The 13,740-nt window shown below is 50.4% G+C and overlaps 1 protein-coding gene across 1 annotated transcript; it reads left to right on the forward strand.

Annotated features, from left to right (window-relative positions):
• Positions 1–6,012: 6,012 nt before the first annotated feature.
• On the forward strand, positions 6,013–13,028 carry Stx4 (syntaxin 4). Its single transcript, XM_013011372.1, has 11 exons — positions 6,013–6,276; positions 6,456–6,554; positions 6,657–6,756; positions 6,916–6,990; positions 8,226–8,296; positions 10,585–10,693; positions 10,771–10,847; positions 11,146–11,283; positions 12,383–12,493; positions 12,569–12,667; positions 12,752–13,028. The coding sequence occupies exons 1-10, from the start codon at positions 6,247–6,249 to the stop codon at positions 12,650–12,652; spliced, it is 894 nt and encodes a 297-aa protein (XP_012866826.1). The 5' UTR covers positions 6,013–6,246; the 3' UTR covers positions 12,653–12,667; positions 12,752–13,028.
• The last annotated feature ends 712 nt before the right edge of the window (positions 13,029–13,740 follow it).

Here is a 13,740-nt window from a genome sequence, read left to right on the forward strand (position 1 = left end):
AAAAAAAATATGATTTACTTAATGACTTGTTTATATGGTACCAAGAAATCAAACTCAGGGCCTCATGCACGGTAGGCAAATCCTCTACCACTAAAGCCACAACCTCAGCCCCTCTTTTATGTGTGTTTTTTTGGTGCTGTGACTGTAGTTGGTCGTGGGGCTTGAACTCAGGGCCTGGGTGCTATCCCTGAGCTCTTTTGCTCAAGGCTAGCACTCTGCCACTTTGAGCCACAGTGCCACTTTTGGGGTTTTTGGTGGTTAATTTAAGATAAGAGTCTCACGGATTTTCCTGCCCTGGCTGGCTTCAAACAATGATCCTCAGATCTTGGCCTTCTGAGTAGCTAGGATTACAGATGTGAGTCATCTATTTCCCCTTATTTTGATGGACTTGTGACTTGCTTTGAATAGAATTTGTAAGTAGCAGAGCCTTAAGAGGCACTGCAGCTGAGCACTGGTGACACATGCCTGTAATTCTAGCTACTCAGGATACCGGTTCAAAGCCGGCCTAGAGGACAAATCTAAGAGACTTTTTTTCTTTTTTTGGTGCAGGACCACCTAGGTGCTGTCCCAGATTGCTCAAGAAGAGCAACTTCACCAATTGAGCCACAGCTCTACTTCTGATTTTTCTGGTAATTAGTTGGAGATAACAGTCTCACAGACTTTCCTGCCTATACTTCTTCTTTTTGTGTGTGTGTGTCAGTTGTGGGGCCTGAACTCTGGGCCTGGGCACTGTCTCTGAGCTCTTCAGCTCAAGGCTAATGCTCTACCACTTGAGCCACAGCACCACTTCTGGCTTTTTCTGCTTATGTGGTGCTGGGGAATTGAACCCAGGGCCTCTTGCTTGCAAGGCAAGCACTCTGCCACTGAGCCACCTTCGCAGCCCCTCCTGCCTATACTTCTAAGAGACTATTATCTCCAATTAACCAACTCAAAGCCAGAAGTGGAGGCATGGCTCAAGTGGTAGAGAGTCAGCCTTGAGCAAAAGAGCCAAGCAAGAACTTAAGATCCTGAATTCAAACCCTGGTAATGGCCTTCTTAGAACTCTGAAGTCACGATGCTGTGAATAAACCCAGGACAAAACATCACGTGGAGGGAGTGTCTAGTCTACCCCAAGCAACTTAGCCACCAAAGCTCCCAGACACGAGAGTATGAGTGAGCCAGCCCTGAGTCCCAGAGATGTCTGCTGACTCTAGCCATTTGTGTAATGCAAAGCACAGAAACCACCCAAACTCCTTCAGAATTTGGAAGACAATAGTTGTTTTAGTCTAGTTTCCCAAGGTCCGCCAAGTTCCTCCGAGTGGTTTCTGATGTAGCAGTAGTTATCTCTTACATTTCCAGAAGTGAGATTGCTGGTCATGGGCGTGTAGGCATTTATCATTTTGATAAATATTGTCTGGGTTACATCACTTAGATTTCCCAATAAGGAGTGAAAAAAAAAGTTCCAGTTCCCCCAGAGTCTTGATGAAAGTGTTTTGCCAAACTTAGTGACTTAAAACTAATGGAGTAACTAAAAAGAAGTGCGTTAGCCAGGTATGGGTGGCTCACATCTGTAATCATCACTACTCAGAAGGCTGAGATGTGAGGATTGGGGTTCGAATTAACCCCTGGCAGAAAAGTCCCTGTTGAGAGTCTTTTCTCCAACTAACCATCCAAAAGCCAGAAATGGGCTGTGGCTCAAGAGGTAGCGTGCTAGCCTTGAGCACAAAGAGACACATGGACAGAGCTTGAGTTCAAGCCCCACAACTGACAGAAGAAAAAAAAAGTAGTGCTTTAATGTTGTTTTAGTTTTCAGCTTTATGAGTGCATATGTGTGTGTGTGTGTGCGTGTGCGTGTGTGTGTATCCCAGATTTGGGGCTTCTACTTGACCTCCGGCTCTCACTTAGCTTTTTCACTCAAGGCTGGCACTCTAACACTTGTTGGAGATAAGAGTCTCATAGATTTTTCTGCCCAGGCTGTTTTAGTGCCTTGAGCTCTTCAGCACATGGAAAGCACTCTACCACTCGAGCCACCGTGCCACCTCCGGTTTTCTGGTGCGTAATTGGAGATAAGAGCCTCATGGACTTTCCTGCCCAGGCTAGCTTTGAATCTCCATCTTCAGATCTCAGCCTCCTGAGTAGCTAGAATTACAGGCATGAGCCACCAGCGTCCAGCCTTTGACCCTCTCCCCTCACCCCCAATGCTAGTGCTCTACCTCTTGAGCCACAGCAACCCTTCTACCTTTTTGTGGTTAATTGGAGATCATCAGATCAGAGTCTCATGGACTTTCCTGCTTGGGATAGCTTTGAACCATGATCCTCAGATCTCAGCCTCCTAATGCCTCTGGAATATCCAGGAAAGGACATCCAAAGAACTGGGACATCTGGAGGCCCAGGACTCCAAGGATTGTAGCATTGAAGAATATTTGGGCTTTGGACATACAGATTTGGGGGCCACAGGCAGCTATCAGGTAAAGCATGTGAGGATGAAGCATTTGAAGAAGGAAAGGTCTCAGCTGGAACTTTAGGTCAAGTTCAGACCCCAAACATACTCAAGAGGTTAGAACTACAGAGGTGCAATCTCCATGGCTGATGCACTTGCCACATAAACATCCTTAGAGACGTTGGTCGGGAGGACAGAGGCTCTTAAAGGAGATAGGGGTGGATATCTTTTGGCTCCCTGGGAACCAAGTAAACAGGGAGAGGGAGGACCATCCTCTCCCAGAGTCAACACTAACCCAGCGGTGAGGGAAAGAGACATTGCGACAGGGACATTAGATGTCTCTGTCAGGCCCACAGTCCATCCCCTGGAAGATCCAAAGCAGAGTAGCCATCAGGGCAGCAAGTCCCCACAGCAGGTAGAACACGGGAGCCACTGTTAACTGGTATTATTCTTTTCTTTTTGTCAGCCATGGAGCTTGAACTCCAGGCCTCTGAACTGTCCCTGAGCTCTTTTGTTCAAGGCTAGTGCTTTACCTCTTTGAGCCAGTCCTCCACTTCTGCTTTTCTGGTGGTAAATTGGAGATAAGTGTCTCAAGATCTTTCCTGCCTGGCTGGCTTTCAACCATAATCCTCAGATCTCAGCATCCTGAGTTGCTAGGATTACAGCCAGCCAGCTGGTATTTTCTCTTCTGTTCTTTTTAGCAGAGCTGGGAATGGACCCTCCAGCATCTCCTTCACCTCATCTAACTTCGCTGCCTTATCCCTACCTCTCAATCGTTTTGGTAAATATTTTCAGTGCAACAAGAATATAGATCTGCCGGGCTGGGAAGGTGGCTCAGTGGTAGAGTGCTTGTCTTGCATGCATGAGGCCCTAGGTTTGATTCCTCAGCAACACATGAACAGAAAAAGCTGGAAGTGGTGTTGTGGCTTACGTGGTAGAGCATAGCCTTGTACTGAAGAGCTGAGGGACAGTGCCCAGGCCCAGAGTTCAGGCCCCACAACTGACCAAAAAAAGAATAAGATATAGATCCGCTGGACACCGGTGGCTCATGCCTATAATCCTAGCTACGCAGGAGGCTGAGATCTGAGGATTACAGTTCAAAGCCAGCCCCGGCAGGAAAGTCTGTGAGACTCTTATCTCCAATTAACCACCAGAAAACCAGAAGTGGTGAGGTGGCTCAAGTGGTAGAGAGCTAGCCTTGAGCTGAAGAACTCACTCAGGGATAGTGCCCAGGCCCAGAGTTCAATTAAAAAAAAAAATCTAGATCCTACAAGCTACTACTGCCTGGCTTTAAATTCTGGCCCTATCATTGACCAGCTATGGACACATTACTTCTCTGAGCCTTTGTTTACTCTTGTGTAAAATGAAAACCAAACCTATCTCAAAGAATTGTTATGAGGATCCTATATATGTGTGTGTGTGTGTGTGTGTGTGTGTATAGTTGTTGTTGTCAGGCCTGGAGCTTGAACTCAGAGCCTGAGCACTGGCCCTGAGATTCTTTTTGCTCAAGGCTAGAACTCTACCACTTGAACCATAGTGCCATTTCTGGCTTTTTCTGTTTATGTGGTGCTGAGAAATTGAAACCAGGGCTTCATGCATGCTAGGCAAGCACTCTACTGCTAAGCCACATTGGTGTTTAGCACATCGAAGTACGATAAAATATTAAAAAGAATTTAATGCATGTATGAATAGTTTGTTCATGATCAGCTAGTATGTGCCAGGCACTGTTGAAGGCCCTAGAGATCCAGCAGTGAATATCCAGTCAGACGATTATCTCTGTCCTCATGGAGTTTATATTCTAATGGGGTTGTTGGTGGTGAAGACACAAAATATATAAGGTAAATACATAAAAAAAAATATGGTCTGTCAGGTCCAAGGGGAGACAGGCAAGCTATGCAGAGGTTTCTGTTCTAGCTCCAAACTGGGATCCTCAGATCTTAGCCTACTGAATAGCTAGGCTTACAGGCATGAGCCACCCATACCCGGCAAGAGCAATTATTTTTGTCTGACAGTATGTGTCCAGTAAATATTAGTCAAGCCAGGGCTGAGAAATGGCACAGTGACAGCCTGAAGCTTAAAGATTAGGGAACCATGACTTTTATTTTCCAGTACACAAAGGCTGGGTGCTGGGGCCACAGTAATGCTAGCTACTCAGGAAGCTGAGATGCAAGGATCAAAGCTCAAAGCCAGCCTGGGTAGGAAAGCTCATGAGACTCTTATCTTCAATTAACCACCACAAAAGCCAGAAGTGGAGCTGTGGCTCAAGTGGTAGAGTATCAACCAGCCTTGAGCAAAAAAAGCTCAGCAACAGTGCCCAGGCCCTGAGTGAAAGTCCCAGTACCACACAGGCGTGTCCGTAACATGGCTTAAACTCGGGGTCTGGAATTCTTGCTTGGCTTTCTTGCTCATAGACTGGTGCTCTACCACTTGAGCCACACCTTCCAGATCATCATTTTGCTGGTTATCTGGCGATAGCTGTCTCATCCTGGCTGACTCTGAGCTGCCTCAGCTTCCCGAGTAGCTAGGATAATGGGTTCGAATCACTGGCACCAAGTTGGAAGGCTAAAGATTCTGAACACATCTTTTCTTAGGGCTCATGATGTGCATGGTAGTGAGCTTGGTGCTGGGATTCGGTGGAGAGCAAGGAAGCCACGCCTAGACCTCAGGTGCAGGGTGGAGGGGTGTAGGTGATCGGAAAGCATCCGGATCCACCCAACACAGACGCTTCTGTCAGCTGCCCTGAAATGGTCTCTGCTCGGAGGTGGCAGGCACGGCGGGCCCGCAGTGTCCTCGCCGGAGCCGGCCGCCCACCTGTCGGGCTGTGCCAGGAGGATGCGGGAGAAGAGATTGCAGCCTCGGGTGAGGTCACTTCCCACCCCCAGATCCTCTGCCTGCCAAAAACCCTGCAGTTCTCTGACGGCGAAGATGCAGATCGCATTATGTTCTGGCCTTCAAGGTCCCCGCGATGCTCGCTGCTCTCCTCCCCAAGGTCCCCTCCGCGGCCCGCGGCGTGGGGAGGGGAAGCCGTCCCGCCGTCCCGCCCCCGATCCCCCCGCAAGCAAGGAAAAGAGCATTTGGCACGCCATCGCCCTCCGACTCCACAGGGCTCCGGGGCGGGCAGCGACCCTTCCCCGGCTCCGACGCCGGGGGTTCGGGTGGGGACGTCGTGAGATCCGCCGTCCCCGAGGCCGCGTTGACAGAGCCGGGACACGTGACGGCCCGAGTCACGTTCTGCGGCGCTCGAGGCCGGGGGGGGGGCGGGGGCAGGCCGGTCACGTGACGCGGCGGTGGGGGCGGACGGGGGCCGGGGGAGAGAGCCATGGGGTGATCTGAGATGCGGGTCTCTCGGATGACGTGCGGATGACGCGTTGCCGCCTCTTTTGGCGACCAGATTTCCATTTGAAGATCCGACGTTTCGACCGAGGGGGGGCGGGATCTCACGTCCTGGCAGGGACACTTCCGTTCGGGGCGCCGTGGCTTCCGGTCTCTCTTTCCTTTCCTCCTCCCCCCCCCTCCCGTCTCCTCCCCGCCCCTGGGGGTGAGGAAGGGACGCGAGCTTCTGCGCATGCTCGAATCATCCCGGAGGGGAGGGGCCGTGGGTGCAGCGCGGGAGGGGGGAAGAAGTGGGAATTCCAACCTGTGGGATTTTAGGGGGGGTCCCGAGGACAGCTCCTTCCAATTTTCTGTGAACGGTGCAAGGGGCGGGGTGTTCCGCGGCTCGGAGAGGGTGGTGGCGGGGTTCTCGGGACGAGGGGGTTACTGTCAGTGCGAGTGGGGTACGAGACTTCCAAACTTAGAATCTTGAGGCCCTCGGGGCTCGGGCCGCCATGCGCGACCGGACCCACGAGCTGAGACAGGTGAGCAATCCGGGCGGCGGGGCCGGGGGCACGGGCGGACGGACTGGGGTGCGCGAGCCCTGACCCCCGGAGCCGGGAGGGATGGCTGGTGGCCAGGAAGGAAAATCCCGGAAGCCTGTGGGTCCTGCGGGGTGAGAGCCGCAGCGAGGAAGTGATGCCAGAGACTTGGGCCCTGGCAGGGGGAGAACAGCTCGGATGATGAGGACAGGGAGCGCGTCGCGCTGGTGCAGCCGGGCACGGCCAGGCTGGGCAGCCCGGACGAGGAGTTCTTCCAGAAGGTAAGAGGCGCGCGTCTTGGCCTGGATTCTCCGAGGGGACCGGAGGACCGAGGAGCATGGTGGCCTGCAGTGCTACATAGCCCTCTCGGTTCTCCTTCCTAGGTCCAGACAATTCGGCAGACTATGGCCAAGCTGGAGAATAAAGTCCGGGAGTTGGAGAAGCAGCAGGTCACCATCCTCGCCACGCCCCTTCCCGAGGAGAGTAAGCACCCCCCCCCGCAGACGCGTGCGCAGCCCGATGGATTGTGGGGGTTGTAGTTCCATGCAGGTGTTGGCTGAGGAGGTTTACTTGAGGTGTGTTAGGTGGGGGGAGAAGGGGGGAGGGAATCTGTGGTTTGGAAGTTGTGGCCTTCTCCTTTAGGCATGAAGCAAGACCTGCAGAACCTGCGCGAGGAGATCAAACAGCTGGGGAGGGAGATCCGCACACAGCTGAAGGGTGAGTTAGAGCTTCAGACAGGTCTTTCCCTCCAGTCCCGCCCCATTCCTGACACATCTAATGAGTATGTGGCTCAGAGAGGCCAGTGATATATCAGGGTGACACAGTAAGCATGGCTCTAGAATCTCTGCCCGCTTTCGGCTTCCTTTATTTACAATGAAACTATTCACTCCTGTAGTTCTTGCTTTCCCATGTGCATCCTGTAAGGAGACACTTGGGAGTTTCATTAAGAAGCCTCTTCAGGGCTGGGAAGGTGGCTCAGTGGTAGAGCACTTGCCTTGCATGCCTGAGGCCCTGGGTTCGATTCCTCAGCACCACATAAGCAGAAAAAAAAAAGCCAGAAGTGGTGCTGTGGCTCAAATGGTAGAGTGCTAGCCTTGAGCTGAAGAGCTGAGGGACAGCACCCAGGCCCAGAGTTCAGACCCCACAACCGGATCAAAAAAAAAAAAAAAAAAAAGATGAAGCCTCTTCAAACTTGTGGAACATGCTGATGTAATGCAAAGAAAAATAAACTTTCTCCTGTTAGAGGCTCAAAATCACCATATTTTTTTTTGGGGGGGTGTTGGAAATCAAATGTGTGTGCTAAGCACACATTACCAGAGCTCCATTTCCAACCCCTACTCATTTTATAATAAAAATCCTACAAAGACAAGAGCCTTCCTGTTATGCAGCCAAGATTTCGTCCTGGCCCTGTGTCCTAGACTTCAAATAGTTTTTAGAAGACTTAGGTCAAGCTGAGTAGTAAGTGTCTCATGCCTGTAATTCTAACCACTCAAGAGGCTGAGATCTAGATGATTATGGTTGGAGGTCAGCCCCAGGCAGAAAAGTGTGCTAGATTTCATCTCCAAAATAACCAGCAAAGTGGTGTGTGTGTGGGGGGGTGTCTCATGCCTGTAACCCTAATTTTTGTTTTTTTTTTATGCCTCCTCCTTTGTTTTTCCCTTGCCATCCCTTCCCTCCCATCTCCACAACTACATTCATCCCCTCCTCCCCCCTGCCTAAACTGTAAAGTTTAGCATCTTGTACATGTCATTGTTGCAGTGGGTCAACCTGTATCCCTATTTAAACAATTTGTTTTTTCCTCTTCCCCTCCCCAAACTATACCAACATCAAATACAGTGAAAACAGGGGTTATACCGTGGGGGAGGGACATACAAAACAACAAAAAAATCACGTTTTAAGTCTCAGATCAAACCTTCCTTTCCCCCAACCCTTGTTCTTTTTTTTCCCCATAGCCATAGAGCCCCAGAAGGAGGAAGCTGATGAGAATTACAACTCAGTCAACACGAGAATGAGAAAAACCCAGGTAGGTTTGGTTTTCCTAGAATTAAGGCATTTCAGTAAGTGTTTCATAAATCATTAAGTGGCAGATTGTGGAGGAAGGGCTCTTAGAGATTTTCAAATCCATCATCTCTGGCTAGATGATTTTTCCAAATGGGGAAGTTGAGGCTCAGAGAGAGAACTCCCTCCAGGTGAGAGAACTCAGGTGTCTTGATGTTCAATCTGTTGTAACACCAGCTTTCTTCTCCATTCTGCTGTGTCCCAGACTTGGTGTAGGAAGATGGGCCTTTCAAAACCTCTAGATTGTGTAGGGACTAAAGACATTGCATATACAGGACTTAGTTGTCGAGACCTTTGCACTGGGAGGAAAAGGGAGAAGTCAGAAATGACTGACAGGTTTTCCACCTACACAATAGGGTCATCCTTGACCCATAGACAGATTAAATAAAAACCAGGAAGAGGAACATTGATGGGGTAATACTAAAGAGGAACTTCTTTGGGAGCAATATCTTAGTAAGCAGATTGATCTGGCTAGGTTCTTTTTTTGGAAGGTCATGGGGCTTGAACTCTGGGCCTGGGCGTTGTCCCTCAGCTCTTCAGCTCAAGGCTAGTGCTCTACCACTTGTGCTACAGCACCACTTTCAGTTTTCTGAATTTTTTGAAGATAAGAGTTTCATGGACCTTCCTGCCCAGGCTGGATTTGAACCATCATCTTCAGATCTCAGTCTCCTGAATAGCTAGGATGACAGGCGTGAGCCACCAGCACCTCGCCTAACTAGGTTCTTGATTTAGTGTTTTGGGAGGCTTGGATTAGAGTAGATGAACTCCAAGCTCAGTAAAGCTCCAAGACTAGAAATGGAGAGATTTGAGTGTCTTAGAAGGAGGCAAAACAGAGTCGAGAATAGCAAATACCTGTCTAAAGAAAGAGAGCTCATTTAAGTCATCAAGACAGGAACAAGGTAAGGCATTTCTGGGAGACCCTGTGGTGGTCCTTAGTGTGAGATGCTAAGTGTCCAGGGGAGCCTTGGTACACCTAGGCACTCAAACATCCCTTTAGTGTAAGCAGTGAGCTGACCTTCAGCAAGTACTTAACAGGTACACAGGGACTGTCTACTGTGTGCCATATCCTTTGTGAACAAAAAGTAGCCAGGCACTGGTGGCTCATGCCTGTAAGCCTAGCTACTCTGAGAATTCAAAGCCAGCCGGGGCAGGAAAATCTATGAGACTCTTATCTCCAATAAACCATCAGAAAACTGGAAGTGGCACTGTGGCTCAAGTGGTAGAGCACTAGCCTTGAGCTGAAGAGCTAAGGGACAGCTCCCAGACCCAGAGTTCGAGCCCCAGGACTGATTAACCACCAAAAAGCTGAAAGTAGAAGTCTGATTCAAGTGGTAGAACACTAGTCTTTTGCAAAAGAAGCTCAAGGACAATGCCCAGGCCCTGAGTTCAAGCCCCAGTGTGCATGTGCACTACCCCCATATAAATACTTATATTTTAGTCAAGTGAAGCAATTGCCATAATAAAATAAATTCTTTTAGAACACAGTATTTTAAAAAATAGGAAAGAAGCTGGGCACTGGTGGTTCATGCCAGTAATCCTAGCTACTAAGGAGGCTGAGATCTGAGGATCACAGTTCAAAGCCAGTCCTGGCAAGAAAGTCTGTGACACTCTTATCTCCAGTAAACCTCCAGAAATGGCGCTGTGGCTCAAGTGGTAGGGTGCTAGCCTTGAGGTGAAGAGCTGAGGGACAGCGCTCAGGCCCAGAGTTCAAGCCCCAAGACTGACCCTCCCCCCCAAAAAAAAATGGGGAATGAAAAGGGTTGCAATTTAGATAACATTTGGAAGGGTTGGAAGGACTCAGGTTATTATGTATGCTTAGCATGCTCATAGCCCTGGGTTCCCCCACCCAGTATTACAAAAAAATAAATGTGTGTGTGTGTGTATGTGTGTTACAGAAAGTTCTCAAATGTCAGAACAAAGACATAGGGGTGTTTGTGGGGAAGGAGCAGTTCAGTCCAAAGGTCTGGAGTGGAGGACCCCTGTGGTTTGATGGATGAATGATGGAGTGAGGAAGAGGAGAGAACAGTGGGGGGAAGGGGAGGAGGCTGAGAGGGGTCGTGGGTGCTGCAGCAGCTTGTGTAGGGCCATGAAGGCTTTGGCTTTCCCGGACCGAGAGGCGATGGAGCCTGGCCAGGTTATGATGGGGTGGTAAAGGCAATGGGCGTCTCAGGAAACTTATGCTGTTGTTCCATGAGACTTCTAAGGCAGGCAGCCATCTACTCAGGGTCCCTCTCCTGCACACTCTGTCCTTAGCACGGAGTCCTGTCCCAGCAATTTGTGGAACTCATCAACAAGTGCAACTCAACACAGTCCGAATACCGCGAGAAGAACGTGGAGCGCATCCGGAGACAGCTGAAGATCAGTGAGTGGGGGCGGTCAGCCAGCCGCATCGCATCCAGGAATGCTGACCCAGCTCTGAGCCGGCCCTTTCTTTCATAGCCAATGCTGGAATGGTGTCAGACGAGGAGCTGGAACAGATGTTGGACAGTGGGCAGAGCGAGGTGTTTGTGTCTAATGTGAGTGGCCACAGCCATCCGCCTCTCAGCGCTCTGATGTATGGGGAAGGGGGTGGAGCTTGAACTCAGATCCTCCCAGTTGCTAGGCTGGTACACTGGAGCCACGCCCCCTGCCTTCCCCTAGGTGTCTATAGATTAAGAGTAGCCATCTCTTTCAGAAGAGAATTCCTTTGCATGCTTAGAGTCACTCAGCAAGCCCTGGCCAGAGCTCCTTCAGCAATTTCCAGGTTTCTGGCTGATCTCTTTCTCTCTGACCTGTTCCCTTACTCATGTCCACCCCCCCCCTCACTCCCCCCAGATATTGAAAGACACCCAAGTGACCCGACAGGCCTTAAACGAGATCTCAGCCCGGCACAGTGAGATCCAGCATCTGGAACGCAGCATCCGGGAGCTTCATGAGATCTTCACTTTCCTGGCTACTGAGGTGGAGATGCAGGTGTGTGTCCTGGGTCACCTCCAGACTCAAGATCATATAGTCAGAACCCAGAGCTGTGACCTGGGGCCACCGCTACCCTTACACTCTCTCCTGGGCTTTTGTGCTCTTCCTGGCTGGGCTGGGCCCCCAAAGGTAGCATTTACCCAAATCCCCAAGCTACCCAAATGGCAATATATATCTCATATATAGTGCTAAAGCCAATGCCTACTTGGAATCATAGGAAAGGGCTCTCATTCAGTAGGACCTGAAGGCTGGTAGTACCAGGAGGAGGCAGGGACAGGGAAGGGCTTTCTAGCAGCTGGGAAATGGGCTTAGAAGAATGGATGAATTCAGACACATTTGTGTCTGAATAATAGTTCACCATCTTCCCAGTGCTGGTGGCTCACGCCTGGAATCCTAGCTACTTAGGAGGCTGAGATCTGAGGATCTTGGTTCAAAACCAGCCCAGGCAGAAAAATCTGTGAGACTCCAATTAACCACTAGAAATCTGGAAGTGACACTGTGGCTCGAGTGGTAGAGTGCTTGCCTTGAGCCAAAGAGATCAGGGACAGCACCCAGGCCCAGAGTTCAAGCCCTACAAATGACCCCCCCAAAAAAGTTCACTGTCTGTGAAAAAGGTATGAGTCATTTAAGGCCCTGGGGTCAAATGGACATATAGAATATGAGAACAGGGTAGAAAGGTCCACATGGCCAAAGAGGACCTGGAAACCACTATTCTTAGGAGTCTGAATTTCTGGTCAGATTTGGTCCACTGGATCTTAGTTGGTATAGCTTTTTGCTTTCATTAGGGGCTGGGAAGGTGGCTCAATGGTAGAGTGCTTGCCTTGCATGCATGAGGACCTGGGTTCGAGTCCTCAGCACCACATAAGCAGAAAAAGCTGGAAGTGGGGCTGTGGCTCAAGTGGTGGAGTGCTAGCTTGAGCTGAAGAGCTGAGGGACAGCGCCCAGGCCCAGAGTTCAAGCCCTACGACTACATCAAAGGACATTCTAGGATGGGCAGAGGAGCTGCTGCACCCCCATGCCTCCCTTACCTGCCCCGTTCTCTGAGCAGGGGGAGAGAGCATCCATACCTCCCTGAACTGCCCTATCCTCTGAGCAGGGGGAGATGATCAACCGGATTGAGAAGAACATCCTGAGCTCAGCAGACTATGTAGAACGTGGACAGGAACACGTCAAAGTAGCCCTGGAGAACCAGAAGAAAGCGAGAAAGGTGAGACTCCAGCCCTGCCCCCTGGCCCTCAGAGCTTCTGAGTGGTCTTCCCTGACCCTTCCTCTCCTTCTTTAGAAAAAAGTGATGATTATCATCTGTGTGTCCATCACTGTCCTCATTCTGGCGATCATCATTGCCATCACCACAGTAGTGGGATAATGACACATGTTCTTGGTGAGATATGGTGGGGCTTCCCTAACCCCCAACACCAGTCTCCTCTCTTCCCCTCAGACTTTCTTTGTCATCCTTCTCTTGTAGGCACTGGGGATCCCAGGGACCCAGGGACCCAGGGCCTGGCCTTCTCTCCCAGCAATGGTGGGGGCAGAGCAGAGCCTCCAGCTGGACTGACCTCACACTGGCCCCCTGTACAGAGGGGCTGATGGTTCTTTGGGGGTTGGTAGCTGCTCATTCATGGGGGAGGGGTCCCCTCTCCAACCTGTGTGGCGTTTGGGGAGGACAGTGCCTTCGGTGTCCTGTTTGGCTGCAACACATGATTTTTATAAGAAAAATAAAAAAGTAAAGAAAAAAGCTTGGAGACTTTTGTGCCTGTGTATTAGGCCAAGGCCTTTTGTATCCCGGACATCTCCTGGCCATCCCCAGCCAGGCCCCATTCTGGGCAGACTCGGGTCAGACTGCCTGAGGGGTTGCAATTACAGCAGTCTGACTCTGATGGGTGGAGTGGATTGGGGAAGTAACACCCACAGCTGCTTCAGCTCAATACTGTTCTGTCACTGACTAAAAAAATCCTTGAAGCCATAAGTTGACCAGGCCAGGCTGGGACATAGATGAGATGTATGTAAGAGACGAGATCTGAGGCTTTCCTGAGGCCACAATGAAAAGGCATCATGAAAAAGTAATTGAGGCTGTTAACTTTGAATCCACTTGATGGAGGGCTGGTCTCACAGGGGGCCACATTTATTTGGAATAGTCAATGAGGAGACAGTTTTGGAAAGAGGCAAAAAGAGGATGTGAGGACGGTCACCAAGCCCTGAACCGCCTTTTATGACCTGGACTTTGCACACCATCGCCACAGAGCAGTGGCCTTCCTGACTTACAGGTTATTGGGGGTGGGGAGGAGCAGGTAGAGGAGGGAGAAAGCCAGGACCCTGGTTTCTCCAGGCATTTCAACTTCAAGCCCTGATGCCACGTTTCTAGCGGTTCTTCGCTCAGGAGCCTAATTTCTAGACAGGGATCTATATGGCTGCTGTCCAGGACACCTGGTTCAAAGGACGAGCTAGCTGGCTGCC

The sequence above is a fragment of the Dipodomys ordii genome, unplaced genomic scaffold (genome assembly GCF_000151885.1).
Source record: "Dipodomys ordii isolate 6190 unplaced genomic scaffold, Dord_2.0 Scaffold14, whole genome shotgun sequence".
Lineage (NCBI taxonomy): Eukaryota > Metazoa > Chordata > Mammalia > Rodentia > Heteromyidae > Dipodomys > Dipodomys ordii.

What these genes read in the sequence shown, in the direction of transcription:
- Stx4 (XM_013011372.1), top strand. Translation starts at nt 6,247, where the DNA reads ATGCGCGACCGGACCCACGAGCTGAGACAG. An exon ending in ACGAGGAGTTCTTCCAGAAG is followed by an intron (nt 6,555 to 6,656) that starts GTAAGAGGCGCG and finishes TCTCCTTCCTAG; the next exon opens with GTCCAGACAATTCGGCAGAC. An exon ending in GCGAGGTGTTTGTGTCTAAT is followed by an intron (nt 10,848 to 11,145) that starts GTGAGTGGCCAC and finishes CACTCCCCCCAG; the next exon opens with ATATTGAAAGACACCCAAGT.